General features: G+C 40.4%; 1 protein-coding gene across 11 annotated transcripts in view; it reads left to right on the top strand.

Moving 5' to 3' along the window:
- Positions 1 to 10,352, top strand: part of TBC1D1 (TBC1 domain family member 1) — a 101,434-nt gene extending 91,082 nt beyond the window's left edge. For all 11 annotated transcript variants that reach the window (XM_059845008.1, XM_059845007.1, XM_059845009.1 and 8 more), the window contains 3 exons: positions 2,724 to 2,893; positions 5,545 to 5,715; positions 8,558 to 10,352. In XM_059845008.1, the coding sequence (XP_059700991.1) occupies positions 2,724 to 2,893; positions 5,545 to 5,715; positions 8,558 to 8,755 (539 nt within the window). In that variant the 3' untranslated portion in view covers positions 8,756 to 10,352. The remainder of the gene's footprint in view (positions 1 to 2,723; positions 2,894 to 5,544; positions 5,716 to 8,557) is intronic.
- The last annotated feature ends 12,562 nt before the right edge of the window (positions 10,353 to 22,914 follow it).

Below are 22,914 nucleotides of genomic sequence, written 5' to 3'. Positions count from 1 at the left end.
GAGAAAGTTCAATGTGGCCAATGCTTGCAGCTTTGTATTTAGTATTTTCTTTAAATTCAGTACTTCCTTTGTATTTAGTAATTTCCTTAAAGCAGTATTTACTGGAGCTATGTTGGTTAGGAACATTGGAAATTCTCTTACGTTAGAAAGTAAAGTCTTATCCTCAGCCATACTAAAGACTCTGAAACACAACATTAAACAAAAAAGGTTAGAGCTGTCACTCTGCCAGTGGCTGTCAGTAGCAATATGGCAAGTTGAAATCCAGTCATTTTTGATCTATATCTTCACACACTTTTTCAGAACATACATATACAGATTTTCCTTGCTCACTTATTAGAACCCTAGGGAGGAAAGAATGTTGATGCTGAAGTAACTGAATTATACGTTACTAACAGTCTGAGATTGCACTGCCATTTTCTAACATGGTATCTCTGAACTCCTAGTATTTGAAATGAGCTGAGTCATATTTAATTATATAATTGTTACAGACCATTCCTTTGGATTTCCATAGAGCGTGCTTTTTGCAGGCATCTTGCAGGCAATATAAAAGAGAAGTGGGTTAGACTGTTTTATGAATCAAATAGCAAAACTGCTTTTAAGTTTTCGTTTATCTGTCCAAACTTTCCACCCTTCTGAGCAGGAGCTGATGAAAGTAACAGTGTTACAAAAGATGCGTTCTTTAGTACCCCTGCTTACTTATTCATAGAGGAGATTTGATAGAATAGTGTTTATTTTGTTTCAAGATTGTTGATAAAACTTAATTTTTTTAAATCCTGTAGGCTGCCAGTCATGCTGACATGAATTTGGGTACCTTCACTGTGTTGTTGTTGGCTGGGAGCCCACTTAATATGAAGCGTGGGGAGTGGATAACAAACAGGTCTTTGTTAAGTACTTGCTGTTTTAAATGAGAGAGGGATTTCAGCCGTGTATTACCAACTCAGTCATACAGACTTTCATTAACAATTTTCAGGTCACCTTGAGTTAATCTGCATGTCATTATGGGGCAGGTGCTGAATCATAAAAACACATTCTTTTTAGCTCTGCTTTTTTCACTTTGTGTTTCTAGCTGTTCTTCAGTATTTCCTGTCCTAATATAGAGCTTTCCCTATGAATCATTTTCCCATACTTTTGAGTTTCAATAGAGAATTGAGGCAGATGCCTTCTCTGTTACCACTTTTTAATCATTTCTGCCGCTGGAGTTCACATTCAGCTCAACACAGAGCTGAAAAATGTTACACACCTTCTAGGACAAATGGCAAGAAAGTGCAAGATTTGTGGTTAGTTTTTACTTATGCTTTTCTTTCTTGGAGAGAGAGAGTGAAATGAGTTATGGCCTCAATACTGCAAGCTAAAGAGTGCAAGAGGGGAATTTTATTATGATACAAATTTGGAAATAGAGTTTGGGTTTTACAAAGAAAGGCTGTTGGCCAGTGCTTTCATAGGTTCTTCACTATATCAGAGATAATTGTAGTTTTGCTAGTAGTTGTTTCCCTTACAGCATGGTGGGTTTTTTCTATCTCTGCTTTACTCTTCTTTTTTTTTTGTTTGGTTTTTTTTTTTTTTTTAGTATCAAGACATAATTTTTTTAAATCTTTTTTTTGTGTGTCAGTGTGCTACTTCTTATGTAAAGTGTTTGTGTATTGAAGTATTGATTGTGGCTGCATTCAAGCTTCAAATACAAAGCAGGGAAAGAACAAGAGAGAAGCCCTTTCAAAGTAATTTTATATTTAGGAAGTATGATAAAAACTCCACAGTATCTTCTATTCCTTTATCACCTCCATCAGTATTGTTTAATTCATTAGATGCTTCTGTCTGTGGCAAGGTGAGCCCTTCAATGAAGCCAGGAGCAGATTCTGGCAGTAGCAGGAAAGTCAAGTGCAGGACAATGCTGTTTGTACAGACTGGGTTTCTTGTCTGATGCCTTTATTGCAAACTTCTATTTCTTTACTCTATAAATACATAGGCACTTTGTAAAAGAAAAGAAAGGAAAGGACATTACATGGAAAGATCACTGTATATTGTGGTTTCAGTATGCCAGGTGCTGTCATTGCAGAGCCACCTGCAATATTTACACTTAACCTGTATGACTAAGATTTCAGGGTATTTATTAATATCATTATTAACATATTAACAGAAGTGGATGAGACACATACTGAAAATAAACACATGCACCTGAAACTTGAGGCTACTGGAAAGTGTGCATTTAGCCTCATGTGCTAAATGTTGTATTGTGGTTTTGTGGCTTTTTCCACCACATGAGAGAAAAACCAAATTTCAGATCTTCAGTTGTGACTTCAGGTATAGGTGTTTTCCCTGTTGTATTACGATTTTTAAAGGGCATTTGGATTAGATTTATATTCAGATTTATATTCCTACAAACATGAAAACAGCCCACTAAACTATTACATGGACAAAAAGTGGCAACATTGATAAACTTGACTACCTAGTTTATTGTAGACTTAGCCTAAACTTGAATTGCTTTTTTTTTGTGAAAACTCACTAAACAGATTAGTAAGTGATTGTGTTAGTCAAGTGTGCTATTCACAGTAGTAATCTTGATCCTATAAAACTTCTAAAGCCAAAAGCACATGTCCAGCATAGTGCATCTAACCTCCAGGTCACTCCTATCAGAAGTTGTTTTCCTTGGACTATTTATTGTTTTGATATTCTTGTCAAAAGATGTGTTTGCTTGATATAACCTGTTTTTTTCCTTGTTTTCACAGATATGCTTTTTCTTCAAGGATCAGAAGCTATATTTAAAGTGGCTTTAAGCCTTTTGGGAAGCCACAAGCCCTTGATTCTGCAGCATGAGAATCTAGAAACTATTGTTGATTTTATTAAAAGCACTCTCCCCAACTTGGGTTTGGTACAGATGGAGAAGACCATTAGTCAGGTATGAAATAAACTGAACACATGAGAGGTATGCAAAGGAATGCTCTTGTTAAGTTCTTAACGGAAAAAGCAGAACAACTACTACTTCAAGCTGAGAACTCCCTTGTAGTTTGGAAGATGTTGAAAACTTCTGGAAGCAGATGACTTAGTAGCTTTGTATGGGATTTTAACCATTGGTTATTGTCACTTTATGAAACCTTTAGTGAAAATTAATTCTTTTTTCTCTTAAGAAGCTTGCCTTCCAGGTCTCATAACAGAAGCAAAAATTGACTTACAAGAGCTTCACAAATATTAACCTTACTTAATGAAATTCAAAGCCTTCCCCCATCCACTCTATCTCTACTGGCTTTCATGGTGCTGGCCCAGTATGTAACAACAGCACCTTTCTAATTCTGTCAGGAGTACATGAGGCAGTGCAGACTCTTGCAGTGAGTAGTGACTCTAGACAGCAAAACTTGGAATCCTTGATACAATTCTTTTAAACAGCAGACAAGGAAAATGATGCAACATTGCTAATACTCCAGATGATACTTACGGATTATGAAAAGAACGGAAATTATTTCAATTAAGGTTTGCCTGTTTAAAAACCCTAAGTGTTTTTTACACTTGACATCTAAACTGCAGTAGGCAAAGAGAAGATGAGTTTTAGCCAGTTTTTCTGAAGGCCTTTTGTGGTCCAGAACATAGGGGCTGTACTGTGCAGAACTGCAGGTGCTGACACCCCCACCTGCCAGAGATCAAAGCCCATGGGTTGATAAAGAAAGCAGCAGCAGCAGCACAGTGCTTTGCAGAGGGCTGGTGAGGGGCTCCCTCTGAGCCCTGGCAGCAAAGCTCCTGGGGGTCGCAGCTCACATTAGGGCCAGAAAAAAGGCCCTAGTGCTTACTGTCAAAGGAAGGAGATGAGTGCTAGAAAGTCTGTGCAGGAGGAAGGAAAGCAAGGAGTTTCCAGGGGGCGAAGGGGGTTGTGTGTAACTTGCAGTGCTTAGGTGACCTGCAGAAAACCGTGTGCTTTGAGCTGAAGGGGAGGGAGGGATGCTCTGTTTAGGCAGCCCTGACTGCTCTAAATTGGAAGTAGGTAGATAGAAGTGAGTAGAAGGAAGAGCAGTTCCCTACTTTGATCAGGGCTGACTGACTGAAGAGGGCAGCTGTTTGACCAGCTCACAGTCCATACACAGCTCCTGGGTTAATACCCATGCTCCTCATCCTGCAGCATGGCCTTTGGTTCTGTGCCTTAACTTGCCTTCACTTAGCTAGGTTTCAAATCAAACTTTTTATTGCCTCATGTTTCCCTTCTTTCAGATTTGATACTCTGGTTATGACAGTAGGGATTTCCCTCCCTCCTCAGGAGCACAGAGGCTAGAAGTGGCAGAGGTCATGAGAGGAACTAAGATTCTGCCCTGCTGAATTGCACTGCTTGTTTTATTGAAATTTCAACAGGGTGTCTTCTCCAGACATGCTCAAATTCATATAAAATGAAAATTCCCTATGTGTAATCAAAGTTGAATTAAAATTGTGTTTCAGCCTTCTGTGCTTAGATGCTCAGTATATACATTTCTGCTGCTATTTAACTATGAGATAATTTTTTTATTGGACATGTGACAGAAACATTTCATAATCTTATGTTTTCTTTAACCAGCAGTTAAAGTTTTGTAGACAGAGCAGATAAATAAAATAGGCAAATATCCCTGTTACTTTTAATCGGTATTTCAGATGGGATTTGACATTTGACTCATTTTCAAAATGAATAAAGTACAAGAGGTTTAAAAATAAAGAATGACCCTGGAATTTCCCTTCTTGGGTTACTTTTCAAATACATTTTATTTTATTTCTTCTATGTTCTGTGATTGGCACACTTGTCCTTTTCATTTACTACCTTCTTCACTGCTTGTAGTGGAAATTGGAGTCATATTAATGAATAGTTGGAAGGCAGATGTTTGCCAAATCCTAGAAAAAGGAAAAGAAAATAGTAGGTTTTTTCCCCTTGGGTCACTCTGCATCTCAATTTATTTATCTGATTTTAAAATAAAAGTTTTCCTTAATGTTCATGGATAAGATTAACCATTCGTTTCAGTGATTTGTAGTTAACAATAAAAAAAACTATTTTGATGTTACATAATGTTTTTGTTAAGTGTGTTAGTGTAAGGATAGAAAATTTCATTTTCTTTCAGTCTGTAAAAATACTATAGAGTCATAAATAAAGATAGCAAAGTCTACTGTTTTTCATTCAAGACTTTTATTTTACTTAGCCTTACACTTGTACATGTGGCAGGAGTGTTTGGATCACACTTTTTCTGAACTGTAGCCTAATTTTGGGTATAACTAGAAGGGTTTATGCCAAACTGAGATGTATTATATTTGAAAAGGGTAATACCCTACAAAGTCCACGCCCTTGAAACCTTTAGTGTAAGTAGTTCTGCTGAAGTCAGGCAGCAAATCAGTAGCAAATTTTTAAAGTAGATTCAATGCCAATGGATTGCACTCTACTGCCTCAGGCTTGCCATTTGCAAAAGAGGAATTGTGAATGCCAAAAAGTAATTTTTTGTATGCATTGATTAAATGTCTGAGCCTAGATCTAGATCAATAGATTTTAAAGCCTTGAAAAGCAATGATTTTGATCTGCACGGGACCTAATAATATTTTTATATACAACAGGTGTTTGAAATGGATATTGCCAAACAGTTGCAAGCTTATGAAGTTGAATATCATGTGCTTCAGGATGAGCTTATAGATTCATCTTTAAATGACAATCAGAGACTGGATAAATTAGAAAAGGCAAACAGCAGCTTGCGCAAACAAAACTTTGATCTCCTGGAAGAACTGCAGGTACAGTTTATATCCCATATATGATTAACATTCTAATTTTCTAATTTATACACCTTTTCAGAAGAGCCTGTCCTACACCACATCACAGGAGGGATTGATGTTTGGTCTAGTGAATTTAAAATGTAGCCCCCCAAAGTTTTATTTAGTTTTGCCCTCAACGTTTACATGCAGAAGAAATCCTGAGAGAGGGGTGGTTAGAGCATATACTTGTAGTTAGTGAAAAGTTGTTTCAACACACTGCCTCTTCCCTTGTAATTAAAATCATATCTGTAGAAGATAACTAAAAATAAAGTGCTTCTTCAACTTCATTTTTATGTTTTCAGTCACTGCTTTATTACAGCAGGGATACTACTCTGCCAAAAATGGGTATACTCATTATAATGTCGCAATTTAGGGATACATTAGAGAAAGGATACATTGTCTATAAAGGCATACTTTCTATTACAATTTTTTAGCTGTTATCCAGATTGTTTAAACATTATGTGAAAGAATAATTTCTAATATGTATAGTCTGCAGCTTTTTCAAAGGCAGTGCACCTGTTCTTTGCAAGGGGTTATTCTTTCCTTATCTGAGCAAGAAGTCAGTTTTCTGGCTGTTTTATAACAGGATGTTTGCTATAAAACTTTTGACTGTGCATTTAGTTTAATGGAGAAAGAGTCTTCAAGGGTAAGAAGCAGACATTTCAAACCTCTTGATTATTGTTAGACATAAACTTTGTAAGATAATTGGTGAGGGAGGTTTAGGTTTCTCAGAATTGGTTCTTTTTCCTGACTAAAGCTAGTCAGTCATGCAGATTTAGATTGCCCCTCCTAACAAAAATTTGCTTCAGCTGTACATTCTGATCCTGTGGGAACTCATCCTGTTTTAGGTTCTAGGTTGAGCCTTAGAGAAGTCAGAAGGAGAGGCTCTCTTCTGCAAGATATTTTCATAAAGCTTTGGGCAACATGGACAAGGAAATTGTTGAATATAGTAAGGGGAAGATTTCAAGATGTGATATATCAAGGATCTTCAGCTTGGGAAGTGTGGGCTGGACAGTGGACTCTGTGGTGGATTCAAACTGGCTGAAAGGGTTGTGATCAGTGGCACAGAGTCCATTTGGAGGCCTGTGACTAGCAGTGTTGCACAAGGTTCAATACTGGGCCCAGTATTATTTGTCTCATTCATCAAGGACTTGGATGAAGGGGCAGAGGCCTCCTCGCTGATGACACAAAGCTGGGAGGAGCAGCCAATACCCCAGAGTGCTGTGCAGCCCTTCAGAAGGGCCTCAGCAGGCTGGAGAGATGGGCACAGAGCAACCATCTGAAATTTAACAAGGGCAAGTGCAGGGTCCTGCAGCTGGGGAGGAATAACCCCTGGCACTAGCACAGGCTGGGGAGCAGCTCTGTGGAGAAGGACCTGGGGGTCCTTGAGCAGGCTGTCCATGAGCCAGCAGAGTGTCCTTGTGGCCAGGAAGGTCAATGGGATTCTGGGGGGCATTAGGAACTGCATTGCCAGTGGGTCAAGGGAGGTGATTCTGCCCCTCTACTCAGTCCTGGTGAGGCACATCTGGAGTGCTGTGCCCAGCTCTGGGCTCCTCAGTTCAAGAGAGACATGGAGCTCCTGGAGCAGGTCATCAGGATATGAAGAGAAGGTGTGAAATGTATAGAGCCAGGCTCCACTCGGAGGTGCAGAGCAGCAGGAAAAGAGGGAATGGGCAGAAACTGATGCATAGGAAGTTCCACCTGAACATGAGAACTGGCACAGGTGGCCCAGAGAGGTTGTGGAGTCTCCCTTACTGGAGATATTCAAAAGCACTCAGGACACAGTCCTAAATGACATGTTCTAGGGGACCATGGTTGAGCAGGGAGGTTGCAACTGGATGACCTCCAGTGATCCCTTCCAACCCTATCCACTCTGTGATTCTGTGATCTCCACCCACTCCTGTCCCTATAGACTTGACAGCCTTAAGCAGTTTATTACGAAGCTCATCTCCCCTTGAGTGCTGCCAAGTCAGCAGCTAGAATCACAGCAGGGAACTTAACTATCTAACACTGTAGTGTTGGAGCAATCCCTTTGTCTTGGAGGTGTGCTGCATCAGACTTTGTTTCATGGGGTGGAAGGCGACCCATTGCTGATAGGAGGAAAATGCATCATCAGATAACGTCAATGGGTCAATATAATTTGTCAATACTTTGTCCCCAAAGGCTGAACTTTTTAACCCATCATAATTACATGATGGGTAGTGGGCTCATCAGAAAGAGAAATGCTTTCCTGACAGCAGAGACCATCCCATACTCATCCTGTCTCCAAGTGTTATCCAGTGCTGAAACTTCCAAACTTCCAAACATCTGAAGTTGTCATAGTACCTACAGGTCTCACAAGATGACTTTGAACGATCTAATACTTTGTTTCACCATGAAGTAGTATGTGCAGCCTTTTGAGGGAGAATTTTTGAAATTTTTCACAATGTGTTTCCCATTGCATATTGCTCTAAATCCTGTTCTTGCCTTCAAACCTGGTATTCATTGGACTCAGTGTTGAGATGAAATGAGGATACAGCTAACATGTTGAGTTGTCTTTGTCTTGCAAAACAGCATCTGTGGCTGGCCAAAAATATCTCCCAACTGACCCCTACAGAAGCTTATCTTAACCTGCAGTTCTTTGGTATAAAATTTGCAGATTTGGTAACTTTCTAATTTCATTACTTTGCATTATATTTTGAGTTTAATTTTTCATAATTTCTTTAGTATTTTATATTTATTCTTATATCTCAAAAAATAGTTTAAAGATGGTTTCTGTCATTAATGAATTTACCCATTTTTCCCTTCCCATCTTTTTTCCCCTATCTTTTTTCTTTGATAGGTGGCTAATGGAAAAATCCAAAACCTTGAAGCTACAGTAGAGCTTTTATTGACCAATGAAGGCAAACTGAAGCAGTCCATTCTCGCTCTTGAGCAGGAGCGAGCAGCTCTGCTGAAAGCTGTGGAAGAGATGCAGAAAAAGATGGGTGATACAGATGGGAAGCCTATTCTTACTAGACAAGAATTGGATGCTGACTGACCTGCACAGTTGTAAAGGAGCAGAGAAGCTGAGCAAGAAACAAAGGGAAGAACTGAGTCATTTTGTCATGATCCATGGGGATTTGACATTGTCGTGTTAGTTGTACACACCTTACTGTGGCAAAGCAAGATATGGGCATGGTGGCTTTCCATATCAGAGAAGCTGGTTTCCTGGGAAAAGGCTCTTCTCTTCTTAGTATGTAGAAATACTGTGAAGAGTAAGATGCCACATAAGAAATAGTAAACAGGAGAAACTTAATAGTGTGTGCACTCATACACACTGTAAATATGGTATGGATTCTTCAATAAGTGCTTCTAAACCTAAGTGCTTTAGGTTTGTCACATTTTTGTTAGTGTCTGGATCACCACCAAGTTAAATAGCACATCCTTTAGAAGGTCTTTTGAAGAAATATGTCAGTGTAAAATCTTTGAATGGATGACTGCCTCGTTGCAGCTATGCAGTGGTAACATTTACAGGTGATTTGTGATTGGACTTGAAATTTTTGTTGGTGTAATTCCCCTACAGCTTGGCTGGGTTCTGTTAATTATGTTGTTTACACCTCAGAAAACGGCTTCCTGATGCTTGAAGGTGTCAGTCCACTGAACTCCAGGGAGCTGGACATTATCATATGTAACTATGCATAACTGGGGGTTGCCTTCCTTTTTTTTAAGTATGTTGGTTTAGTATATTTCTTCTTTAACTACCATTCATTTAGTGTATTGCTAGTTAGCATTATGTGATAAACATACTGTATATAGTAAGTGCATTATTCTTAACAAAATATACTGACCTGAATTTGTTGAAGCCTGTGACTCTTGCAGCATCATTCAAGGATTTCTATTCAGACTCCTCAAATTTCATCTTATTTATTTCTGATCTGCTGTGTGATGTAAGACATCTTTTTTGCTGGGAAAGTAATGTCCACTGTCATTTTTTCCCCCTTTATTTGCTACTCTATGCCCACCCATCTTCTGAGAAATCTAAAGACTTGTCTGAAGAAGTGGAGTCATTTCAAGAGCTTCATGGTTTGCCAGATATGCTTAAACTGTTTCATAAAGGGTATAGAAGTTCTAATTAGGACACCATTGTTTTGCAATGCATCTTTCAAATAAGATTACATATCTAAAAGAGTGAGTCTCACTTTCCTTAATGCAAAAGTAGTTTGCAAGCCAGTTAAAGCAACATTGTGCAATAATACCCGTGGATATGCTGTTGTTGGGGTTTACTTCAGAATTAGGAATATTGCCGTAGTTTTTTTCAGTCGCTAAGCACTGAGTTTATAGGCACTGGTGTTTTGTTATAGTGGAGATTCACCCAGGACGTGATTTTTATACGTTTGGTTTTTGCAAGTCCACTTTGTATTCACTTAGTATTGATAATCCACATACATCAGTTATTATTAATCCATTTACCTCTTAAGCTTGTTTTTTTAATTTGGAAATCCACAGTGAAGCTTATGCTTCATGTTTAAAATCTTGTCATAATGGACCTCATACCGTTAGATCACTCAGTAATGTTGCGTTTTTACAGCATAGTGCCGTAGTTCATACACTGACTTTTTAACAAAAGCAATAAAAATAATAATAATCTATGCCTACATCTATGTTGTTACATTTTTTGGTATTCAGAAACAAAACCACAGTTGGTGGGGTGCCAGTTCAGAACCATGTGACTTCCCCTGGTAGTACAGTGCTGTCTAAGTGGTTGTTAATTTCCATTCGGCTCCCTGGTACAATGAAACAGTTGCTTCTATATAGTTAGAAAAGCCTAAAGTTGCTTGTTACCTATTTACCAGTCATGCTTTCTGAGAACAGTGACTCTAGTTCTCATCTAAGTGCACTTAGTAATGCACTTAACACAAATTCTCAGTAAAAGGCTTTGGACTAGAAGTTGAAGGGAAGTAATACCACTTACTAAGTTCTCAACTTCGTAAAAACTTTGGGGCTTTTCCCTCCAAAGTATGAGAAAGAAGTCGTAGAGCCCAGATACTTGATACTCCAGCTATGCTGTAGCTGAGCAGCCTTAAAAATGTGTAAAATTAGGTCTCCTATCTTCTGAGTACCAGAAATTGTCATCACATACTGTCTTCTTTATGAACAGTAATTTCTGATTCAGAGAATATTTTTTAAAAAGCCACCTGCAAATCCATACATCATATCCCTCAGCAGAAATAGCAAATGAACCACTCCCAGAAAATCAAAGTTGAAATAATCCACATTTTCTCCATATCACTTCTGCAGATAAAAATCCCCAGCAGTGATGCCTAATCTTTGAAGAAGAGAAAAAACAGTGAAGAAGGAAAGGTGCAGTGTAGGTGTGCTAGTGAATTGCATGGATGCAGTAGTCCAGAGAGATAGCCTGAAATGTAGAAAGAACTGATGTTGACATGCGCAACAAGAAAAAGGCAGAATCTCTGAAACCTTTGCAGTGAACAGTGCTGCATGGACAGGGGACCAGCTGCGGTGTGTCGTGGTCACCAGTTCTGGTTTGGTTTTCTTCCAGCAAGTAATTGTGGTAGGTGCCTGGGACTCACCGTGCTTCTGGCTGTTTGATGGACTTCTTCCTGCCCTGGTGTCTATTTCCAGAGATCATAATTTAATACAGAATTGGAGAAATGATACAATACCTGTCATGGGAAGATCAAAGCACTTTCATAAAGGCACAAGTTCTCTTGTTTAGAGTGAGAACTGAGTCACAAAAAAGTGCAATGACTTGCACTAAATATTTCAATTTCTCACTGGTTGCTGGCATCCAGTGCAATCCAGATGATCTAAGTCATGTCAAACTGTCTTACTGGTTTTCTGAAAGATTGTTCCAGAAGGTCTGTAGCATGTACTTGGTATGTCCGGCAATGCTCTGCCAAAACAATGTAAAATGGGAAATGCAGCCCCTGGAACCTTGTTCTTTACTGGCAGCTATTTCTCCCTCCCAAAAGTAACTCTGTCAGTCCCACTAAAACATGTTGAGTCCTTGCCAGGTACCTCCTGTGCAGGTACCCAGCACACACCAGCTCTTGGTTGGCACATGCTGGAGTGGAGGCAGTGCCAGCAATCCTGAGCATCAATGACTGTAGTATAGCAGTCAATAAATATTCTTGGAATTTTTTTCAAACATAATAATCTGATAGGAATTGCATTATTTAGGACTAAGTCACAAAACTGCAGCTAGTAGGATTCTGAATGAAGGACAGTAGTCTCTGCATGGCAAAGAAGACAACAGAGCTGGTGCTTTTTCTCCTTTGGGATCTTACTCCATCATTCAGTGGAGCAAGACTGAATCCAATTTTTTTACTTCAAGCCCTCTACAATAGGTGCTGTAATTCCACTGTAATAAAACAGCCTGATATGTCAAAATGGCAGAGCATACCACTTTGTAGCCAAGTCAGGTGGGATACTGTCAGTGCCCTCACTGCATTCCCCTATCTCCTGGAGATTTGGCTACTTAATTAGATAATGCAGACATCTGTCTTAGAGGCATTTCAGCATTGGGCCTCAATGCCTGCTGACCTTGCAACATTCAACAGAAAGCTGGAAGAAGCCAGCTGCTTCCCACATTGCCGCCATCTTATAGGAGATGCATTTAAACTGCATTTCCTGTGCTGGGTCCTTGCCTGAGCTATGTTGCAGCCACACCTGCATCTGGCTATGCACCCTTGTTGATCCTGACCTATGGGCTTGGCTTTTCTGCTTGAGCTCAGCCTTGACTGGTCATCTGAACTGTTGACCTACCTTGCTGGTGTTTTTTGAGTATTGTAGGATATGCCCCTTGTCAGTAAGTTGTTCCCTTTGCCTGCCTGTCACCCTCAGCCCCTGGCTCACTGTCCCCTTCAGAGCAGCCCTTCCCTTGCTGCTCCCCAGCACACAGCTCAGGTTTCATATCTGCACTGCTGCTGTTTCCGGGGCTGGGCTGGTCAGGGCTTGTTTAGGTGTCCCTACATGCCACTGCTCTTCCCTGAACAAGCCAGCCTGTTCTCTTAGAGCCTGCTTAGGCACCTCCAGCACAATGGTTGCTCTTTGTAACACAGCCCTTTACTAGTCTCCATCTGTTTCAAAACTATGTTCACATTCTTTTCCACATCAAACACTGCACCGTATTTGCAAACACAATTTTGGTGTTGATGACACCAGAGAAAATGCCTGAAATGAATACATTTTGACTACAGCTGGATGAATGCCATGGTTGCTTGAGGCACCTAAGATCATTGCACAGCATTTATATGGTGTCACACCCTGTGACATGAAGCAATTTTTCTTCAGCAGAGCTTTACTGGAGCAGGTGCGTGGGAGGGAGGAGAGCGCTGGCAGCCAGGCCAGCCATGGGGAGTGCAATCCAGGCATTGCCTTCAGAAGGCACATGTGTAGCTTACAGCCACTAAGTTTTACATAACCTAAGTTAGGGTGGATCGCTAGGCACTCATTTGCTCCTGTAGCTGCCAGGAAACATTCCTTTCATCTAGACAAACCTGAGGCTGCAAGAACTTTCTGAGGCTGCAAGAACTTTCTGTGCCTCAAAGTAGGCCTTTTCAGCATAACCCAAAGCAAATCAAGAAGGACTTAATTATGGACAAGACTCTCGTTATTCTTTTGTATAAATGTATTTTTCCTTCTGTCTAATTGTATCATATATTTTCATGGTGCTAGAAAAGCATTGGGGCTATAGATGCTAAAAGATGATGAAACTCCTCTTGCAGAGAGAACAGAGATGATTAAAACAGGGCTTCTGGAAAAGCTTGTACTAGCTCCCCATCCCTGACTTTCCTCATTCATCATTTCAGAACCAAAGAGATTTTAGAAAAATTTCATTACATTTCTTTTTTGATTAGGAGCAACTGACAAAAAGCTCTGACAACAGCCATTGATCCTAGGTTCAACCAAATGCCTATTTGTTTCTGTCATTTTCTAGCACTCTTCTGTAATACCTTTCCTTTTGTTAACATTTCACACTAGACTGCTTGTCTGCAAAGGAGATAGAAATACATTTTTCATTTTCTAGGTAAAAGCAGAATATGATAATTATCTTTTGTATCTGTCTGGTCCTCTGTTACTAGTGAGACAGTGAGTTTCCATTTCTCAGTAGTTATGTGCAAGTCATTCTAATCAAGATAGTCCTCAGGAAAAAGTCTTGCTACAGTTTGGTTCATCCTATTGCCCTATTTCTTTTGGGAGCGGGGGAGGGAGAAGGAGGAGCAGGAGTTGACGGTTTCACCGGCATTAAGAACTTTCAAGTTCAGTTTTCTCAGATTTCTTTTTCAAAAGTTGTTACAGGATGAGTGAATACTAATAACACTCCTATATACAGTCTCTTTTTCTGTGTTTCCAGCATTTGATGCATAGAATGTTGTCAGCTCTGTAGATAGTGACATTTCTTGTAATGTTGCAGATTTGAAATTGCCAAGGCAATGTTTGTCTTTAAGAGCATTTCTTCCATGTACTAGTTAAGATGAACTGAGTAGCTTCAAGAGTCAACTGCTGGCTGGGACTTTGAGCTCATGAAGTCATGGATTCTTGGTGGGATTAGTGGTACATGTATGTCTTCCCCGCTCATTATTCACAGTTTTCTCTTAGGGCATATCACAAAAAGTCTGATTGCAAAACAAACAAAACCTGAAATGCGGATGTTGTTTAGTGCTTAATGGCCTGATACACCATTTGTGTCTCGTATTTTTTTGATAAGGAATCTTAAATGGTGGTTTCAGTGGTTAGAGACTGAGGTAACAGGCAGATACGGAGGAACAGAGAACCTTGCAAATGGTAAAATAGCAACATAAGTAGTAGGTAAGTACAGAATCATTCTTGAGCCTTTGAAGCTCATTCTATACAGGAAAAGTGTCCAGCAAGTTGTTAACAGACATGCCCATTTTTGAGAGAAGGAAAAACCAAGATGCTTATTAAAAATGGAGAGAGATGGACTGATAAGAAGGCACGTAGGGCCAGACAGGATAAAGCCATGACATTTTCAAGCCCTGCAGTAGGATGTCTGATACCCTAAAGAGATGTGAGTGCAAATACCCATGGGACTGAGAGGCAATACAAATCTGAGCATAGTGAAATAATTGGGATAAGCTTCAGAAAATCTTCAGATTTTTTTCAGTCCCTGATGGAGCTCATAAAGGCAGGCTTCAGTGTCAGCAGGGATTTTCTGATAAAGAAAGTGTTCTGTTCTTTTCAAGCCATGGAGAAAGTCAAGTAAGACCTGATTACATAACATTGTCATCTGGTCAGAATGACCTGCTAGAATGGAAAATAAAAGAAGACTTCTTAATACAAAAATATCTTCCATATCTTCCAAGAGCTTCTGGCATATCTTTGGCATATCACTGACATCTTCATCATGCTGAGAACAAGCTTCCATAGTACCTAGAAATTAAATAATTTAAGTAGCAAGTTCACCAACAGACACTTAGAACATGTAACTTTTCTGGAGCTTACGCCAAGGCAGTCCATGATGCTGATCTATTATTATGCAGCCCCTGCTGGGACCATTTTTTGCTGATACCTGCCACCTTACCTGAGGTTTAATGAGAAAGTTATTTGCTCACAAATTTGGGGCTTATTGTTTGACTGTCATGTTTCTGACCTTAACCTTCATTGTTTGGCATTAAACTACTAAACTATGTCAAAGAAGTAGAAATATTGCTTTAATGCCTCACTTTGCAGGAAAACAAGGAAAAGGATGGTGAGACAGAACATATGTAGGTGTTTTACTATGTCTGAACAGAAATTGTAGCTGCAGAAACTCCAGATGGCCCAGTTGGCTCCTGCAGGATTTAATAGGATCGAGTGATGGAGTCATATATAACTGCTGACTTCAGTGTTACTGCATGCTGCCTTAGATACATTGGCTGGCATGAAAGGTGCCACAGCAAGCCATTACCCATACTCTGGTAGCTGCCAAGCTCCATATAGGGTAGGAAAAATAAGTCAGTTTTAGCCTAAATCCAGCAGGCATAAACAGCGTCTTCTATCCTCAGAACATCTTTAGGCATCCAAAATTATTACCATTTGTTTAAAAGGAAAAAACCAAAACAAACAAACAAACAAAACCCCCCCAAAAAACTAAAGAAAAAAACAACAAGAAAAAAAAAAAAAAAACAAAACAAAAAAAAACCAAAAAAAAACCCCCAGCATTTCAGATTCTCTCTTTATTTGTTCCAGCATCTCAGTTTCAGAAAGCAATACTGTTTTAACTGGGGATAATGGTTAAAAGACATGACTAAATAGGTACAAATGAAGGCAATGATTGCTTAAAATTGTGGACAAATTAAAGAATGTATTTGGACATTTGACATAACATTGTGTTAATTATTATTTGCTGAGTTTATGTTGCAAGTACAGTAAATTCTTGTTTCCCCTTTTAAAAACCTCATGCCTCAACAAAAGATAAAAACTTCCATTGTCAGCTTTTGCTTAAAAAAGAAATAGGAAGTTCTCTGATTAAAGGAACATAAGTGTACGTGAGAGGAGGAAATGAGAGTTTCAGAAGCAAAGAGCTGACAGCAGGGATTTACCCAAACCCTTTGTGTGACCTCCAGAGAGATCCCAGCAAAAAACAGTTCACTGCTGTGGGCTATGAATTTCAGGAATTTGTAGTTACTGCAGTGACTGAAAATTCTCTCAGAGAGAAGGTTATTATATACTTTCCCTGTTGTGCATTCTCCTCCCACCAGCTATTCTATCTTGCAACATAAAGGTGGGACATGCACACAACACAGACATAAGCAGAATATCTGCAAGCTCTGTTGTCTGTCACTTGAGCACTCTGTCCTGATGAGCTAAACAGTCAAGAGGAAAAACATCACTGGGGACTAAGGTACTTTTTTTTGTGAGCTGTGAGGTCCACGAGAGTCACTGGCCCTGTACTAACACCAGTCCTGTGCATTTTGGTGAAGTATCTATTCTGGAAAACCAGCAGCATATGATCCAGCAAGTGTCAAGAGATGATGACTCTTCCACTTTCCATGAGAGTTTGATCTAGAAGGGTTGACCCTTCTTTTGTTCAAACAAGAACAAAACATTGAAGACCCTGCAGAGCCAAAAGATTTTGTTGTTGTTGTTGTTGAGGCTGATCAACCATTGGAATGGAGTTCTTTAAAGATTTTATGTTTTCTCCCAGACTTCCTTCATTACCAAGCATAGTTTCTGCCCAGAAATTGTTGGCACTGCCAGCACTCTTCCCTAAGGAAACTAAGGGCACGGGCAGTCTGGAAGCTTTTATGCATACCAAGATCTGGCTCTTTTAGTCAGAAAAGAAGATTAAGTTAGACCATGTACCTACCACTCCTGATGAATGGTTCCAAATTCAGCTCCTCCCTTCCACTCCTGATTCTTGGCTATCTCCACAATTCCCAAGAAGCAGATCTACAAAAAGCTGTGTGTGATCTGAGATATACTAAGCCTTCCAAAAGAGGTAGTTAATTTTACCCAGAACCTACACCTTATTGCTTTTCTTCCTGGCCAAGTTTGTTCGTTTGAGCTCAGTGCAGTCCCAAACTCAGGACATAATTACCAGTTTGGAGTTTGCCTGTGCCCAGCAAGCTTGGACTATAGAAAGAGCTCACTCATGTCAGCCTACACCATTCCATGTTGACTTGCTTTGAGTGTTTTCAGGTCAACTTTAAGACTTCTCTTCACTAAAGTACGAGCATGCAGGCAATATGAAGCATTTTACCAGCCCCTGACCATTTATGTTGTGGGCTTCTGTATCACCTTTCACGTTTCATAATTATTGGAAGACAGGTACAGAAATTGTGTGAGATGGTCCACTTATGGTCTTCTGCATGCCCCGAGGTAGTCCTTCATTTCCAGGTTTGTAGATAGCATTCTTGCTTCAGCACCCACTGGGAACTCGTTAAATTTGCTGGCAGTGGCCATAGCTCCTAAGGTCTTTTCAGTCATTTTTGATCATCCCAAGATTTATTCTGTAGTTATAGCATAGATTATTCATTCCCAATTATGTAATTTCCACTGTGTTAAGGCATTTTTTTTTTCCTCAGGACACAGTAGCATTATAAGAATCAAGACCAGTAAGAAATCTTCCTAAGCTTGTTCTTCTGAAACATCTGTGCAAAAAATCTTTTATACCTGCATTTGTTTTTCCCCTTTGGAGGTTTGCAAGGTTCACTGAAGTTTCCAGTCTGGAATTATGTACATCATGACCACCCAGCTTCTCAATCCTGTTTCCAGTCCTCATTGTTACATAGATGGGCAAGGCACTGGTCTAAGACCAGATTGTGGTTGCATTTTTTAAAGGTAGGAGAACATTTAAAAGCAAGCAACATTTGAAAGCAAGTGCTCACAAGATGTCAGCTGTGTTAGTTTACCAAGCTCCCACATATCCAGTCTAATGTTGTCACTAGATACCAAAGTGGCCTCATTTGGAATTTAAAAAAACCAGTTATGAGTCTCACTGGAGGTTAAACAGAATTGTGAAAAGATGTACTGCATATTCCACAAAGAAAATGCCAAGCTCATTCCCTTGCCTTAATTCATTTGGCCATTTTTCCTATTTTCTGACTGTACTGAATGAGTTTTTTCCAGGTCTCTCTAGCAATCTCTTGCAAAAAGATTATAAAGCTTCAGCCAATTAGCCTTGGTATGTAGCCATTGCTGTTACTGAAGAAGGTTTAAAAATTAAACAGGTCTCAGACCCAGGCCCTTCACAAAAATCAGGCTGATTTCAATTTACACTGGGCATAGTGTAATAATCTTCTTAATTACAAGTTTTAAGGTCTTTCTGTCTCTCAGATCTACCGTGTTCTGTCTATGTAAGTGAAGAAACACCAACAATTGTGAAGTATTACCCTGCTGCATCTTGTCAGAAGGGAAGAATTTGATTCTAAAAAGAAAACTCACAAAACTTTTGGCTGATATTTTATTGTCTCATTTTATTTTCTTTTTAATGCCTGATATTCAAGTACCCAAATTTATCCCCAGGGAGGAATTTGATCATCGATTCCAACAGGAACAGGATGACACCCTCAGATAACAAACTGCCTCTGGGGGAGGGGCTTTGTTGTTGCTGCTGGGTTATTTTTTAATGTGTTTATTACCTTAGGAGTTTAAGACCTAAGCCTGTAATCTCCAAAGCAAAGCAGCTCCTGTGACCCCAAGCTCAGGAGGTGCTGTAACGCTGTTATTCAGTGTTGCGCAACCCCTGTGGCTGCGCTCACAGAGCGCTTCCGTCTCCTCCAGACAGCAACTCCCACGAGTGCAGCTCTCCTCAGTGATACCAGGGCTTGTGCAGAGCAGTAGGGAAAGGGGGAGAGATCAACCAAGTTCCCAGTATGACTTTCCACACGTGTGCATGATGCTCTAGGCAACCTTCTACAAGTGAAAGTGTGGCCCTCATCTTGGATGGATTTAAAAGCAGCCATTGGCCTTGATATTTCTGTCAAGCTTTCTACTTTGGCATTTGAGCACTGTATAAAGTGCTCAAATGCTCAAAGTCCCCAGAGGATTGTGTGTTTTCCTAACAGCTAACTTTCACCTAAATCAGAGGCGTTTAGGCCACAGAGGACTGACAAACTAGCCAAGTCTAGAGCTGCAAACTGGTTTCAGCCACAATGCTGAAGTAAATGTGGCAATGGGGGAAGAAGCATGGTAAGTCAGGAATGGCACAGATGAGACCAGACAGATTTAGGAGAGTTGTTTCATGTCCTGCATGCTCCTAGAGCTCTGCTTCACTGTGGAGGCCCCACTGAATGCTGGCTGTTTTACTGAAGCCTGTGCAGGGGAAGCAACTGGTGGGACACAGCAGAGAAACCAAATAAACAAAGTGAGCATCAGAGAGAAAGTGTAGGAAGGGCAGGGTGGAGGTGCAGGAAGTGAAAGCCCTGTGACCAGCTTTTTCAGAATGAATATCAAAGTTTTCTTCTGAAAATCGTAGAGAATTAAAACTAATCTAGAGAGTCTTATACTGATTTCCTGCGTTCTAATATTACTGATCTACAGTATGACTGAAAGACTCTTTTACCCCTCTGTTAAACCAGTCAGCTAACTCCAAGCATTGATTTTCAAAATGAGTATTTAATTGACTTCCTAATTCAGCATTTAGGAAGTGCTGAGCAGCCTTTGTGCAGCAGTCACACAGTGTATATTTCTGCATTAAGGAACTCACATCAGTGCTGGATCATATTCTCCACTAGATGGTAATGTTGTTTCAAATAGCTTGTGTTCAAAGGAGCTTCCTTGCCAAAAACTCTGAAAGAAAGCGGAAGCCATGAGATATGTACAAGAAATTCTCTTCGGATGACTTGGAAAATAAAGAAGTTTCTAGTTATTATAAATAATTTTTGATTTGAAAAGGTTTTGATGAAAACTTTGTATATAATGTAATTACTAGGATCGTGGAAGTCTTAGTTCATGAAACAAGTTTGAAAAGGTCTGAAAGCAATGAATCAATTGAAAGAGAATGCAGAAGACAAGCAGCGTGATCCCTACTTTATGCTATCCGATATCCATCGTTGTTACTGAGTGACTCAAAATCCTTCATTTGTTTTTAGCCACAGTTTTTCTGGGGAGTGGAAAAGCACTCTTCTCCTCCTTTTATGGCAATGGAGACAGAGGAGCAAAAAACCACTTCTGCCATGGTGCTAGAAAACCTCTCTGGTTCCATCGAGGCAAAACAGCAGCTGTGCTGCCCTTCCCCTGCTCCCTGGGGCTGGGTTTGGCAGGCTGCACATGCAGCAGTGTGCCTGCAGTGGAGACTGCACAGGCAGCGGTGTGCCTGCAGTGGAGACTGCACATGCAGCGGTGTGCCTGCAGTGCTGGCTGCACATGCAGCGGTGTGCCTGCAGTGGAGTGGCAGCCCTGCAGCGGTGTGCCTGCAGTGCTAGCTGCACATGCAGCAGTGTGCCTGCAGTGGAGTGGCAGCCCTGCAGTGGCGGTGGCAGCCCTGCAGCAGAGTGCCTGCAGTGGAGGTGGCAGCCCTGCAGTGGCGGTGGCAGCCCTGCAGTGGAGTGGCAGCCCTGCAGTGGCGGTAGCAGCCCTGCATGCCGGCACAGCCCCACTCTCCACAGCACACACGCGGGTTCCGGCGCTGCTGGGCACCTTCAGCAGCACTGGAAGCAGCAGCAGGAGCAGGAGACAGGTTCCTGAATGCTCACAGGGAATGCAGCTGCACTCGGGACCAAAGGGCATGCAAACACTATTTATTTATTTATTTATTTAATTATTTATTTAATTTGCGTTCAGCAAAAAGCAGCCGCTGTGAAACAAAAAGGGGCCAACTTGCACAGTTCCAGCATGTGCTGCAAGCAAACAGCTGCAGGCTCGCTCCCAGGCAATATCTGAGTCCAGTGCAGCTCTGGAAAATGTTTTTTAAAGTCTTTAAATAGCACATAGCATTAAAGCTAAACACTGTTTCCACCTTAGAAACACAAGGTTTCCAGCTTCTCTATTAGGATTTGTCATAAAATTCAGTGAAATCCTTAACATAAAATTTTACTGTAATGTGCTGACAGGTCTAAACCGATGAATTAAAAATCCAAACCTAAAATTAGCTCAGTTTGTTTCTTTGAGGTGACCCACCAATGTTACAAATCAAGAGCAGATTTATGCTGTTTGCAAACAATAACCAGCTCTCCACTAGCACTGGCTGAGAATATCATCATTTAACTTACATAAAGTTAGAGAGTCCCTGTCAACACTGGATCCTCTGATCACATGAGACTCAATTATATATACTTCAAAGTTCATCTCTGCTAGTTTTATTTTTAGTAATAAAGTGAAGTTTAAAAAAAGATTTTTCACCTTTCACTTGGAACAAGAGATTAAGAAAGGTACCTCCTCGGAAATTTCAGAAGAAGTTCAATTTAAAAAGCAATTCTGGAATTTGATAGTTCTGCAATGTGATTCCATTAATTGTTACTAATTAATTAATCCAGCCTTGGCTGCAGACATTGTTATGGCTGTTGATACAGTTATGGAAGGGCACTGTTGGTTTGGGTGAGAAAAAGGTAATGCCTCTGCTTCAAGTTTGGGATCGTATTCCTTATTCTTTGCTAGATGGAATAATGGATAACTGTCAGTTCTGCTTTAAATCAGAGAAACAGGTTTATCCCTCTCTCAAGGGACATGACATGAATCTCTCACTCATGGAAGTCTTTGCAGGCATTTCTAAGGGCACTGTCCCATTGCCAGTGCTGTGCCTGTGCCTTATCTAGAGAGGAGCATTTACAATGAGAGGTAATAGTTTTAACCAGAGCCAACACATCTGATATCCTTCTGGGCTCAGATTGTATTCGTTTGTCCAGGCAGGAAGCTGCAACATTGGAGGCATCCCAAGCATTCCACACTGGTTACCCTGGTTGCTTTTGCTGGCTTAACCACCAAAGGCACCTTCTTGTGGCTGTGGCTATTTCAGTCCCCAGCTGAGTAGCAATCACACAAGGTCAGAAAGACCTTAGTTTAAGAAGGCAAAGGTGATGTTATTTCTAAAGCTGCTAAATGGTGCCAGAACTGCCTCTGAAGGCCAAAGACCAGGAAGAAGGCTGAGTACATTGTGCTTACCCAGTCTGCACCACACCACAGCATATGTGCTGATTTTATCACAATATTCTGTCACAAACATAACAAGATAATTCAATAATATCATTATATTGCTCATTTCTTCACGTTGTGATTATCTGGATGCATAAAGAGAGCAGCACTTCTGACATGCTTTGCAGAACAAGCCCTTAAGAAAATCTCTGGGCAGCCCATCTTGTATACACATTACAAATTTCTATCTGTACTTGGTGACAGCAATCCACGAGGCCCAGTCAGCCTTACACAATGCAAGTGTCTGACTGTTGGCAGAACATCCTAAACGTGCTTTTTCCAGAGAAAATACACAAGAGAGCTGGAAAATCTTCCTTTTTTTTGTTTTCCTTTGCTTTTTTTCCTTATTTGCACCTGCTGTTCTATCTAATTCCGGGGCATCAGGATGTCTTGGATGTCAGACTCCCAGAGGTAAGGCAATACTTGACCTCACAATCTTCTTCTGAGTCAGGTGTGAGGGGCAGAACCTGTTTCACATCACTGCCACACGGCACAGCTGCCGGCTCACCGCTCAGTTTCTAGATACATGCAGAGAAAAAGATCTGAAAATGCAGATTTTTTGTTCAAGTTGACATGAGTAAGATGTTTGTGTCATAGTGCATGTTATTATGCTCATAATCT

This window comes from Haemorhous mexicanus, chromosome 4, assembly GCF_027477595.1.
Source record: "Haemorhous mexicanus isolate bHaeMex1 chromosome 4, bHaeMex1.pri, whole genome shotgun sequence".
NCBI lineage: Eukaryota > Metazoa > Chordata > Aves > Passeriformes > Fringillidae > Haemorhous > Haemorhous mexicanus.
Note: the sequence above shows the minus strand (reverse complement) of the source record. Positions and strands in the feature narration are given on the sequence as shown.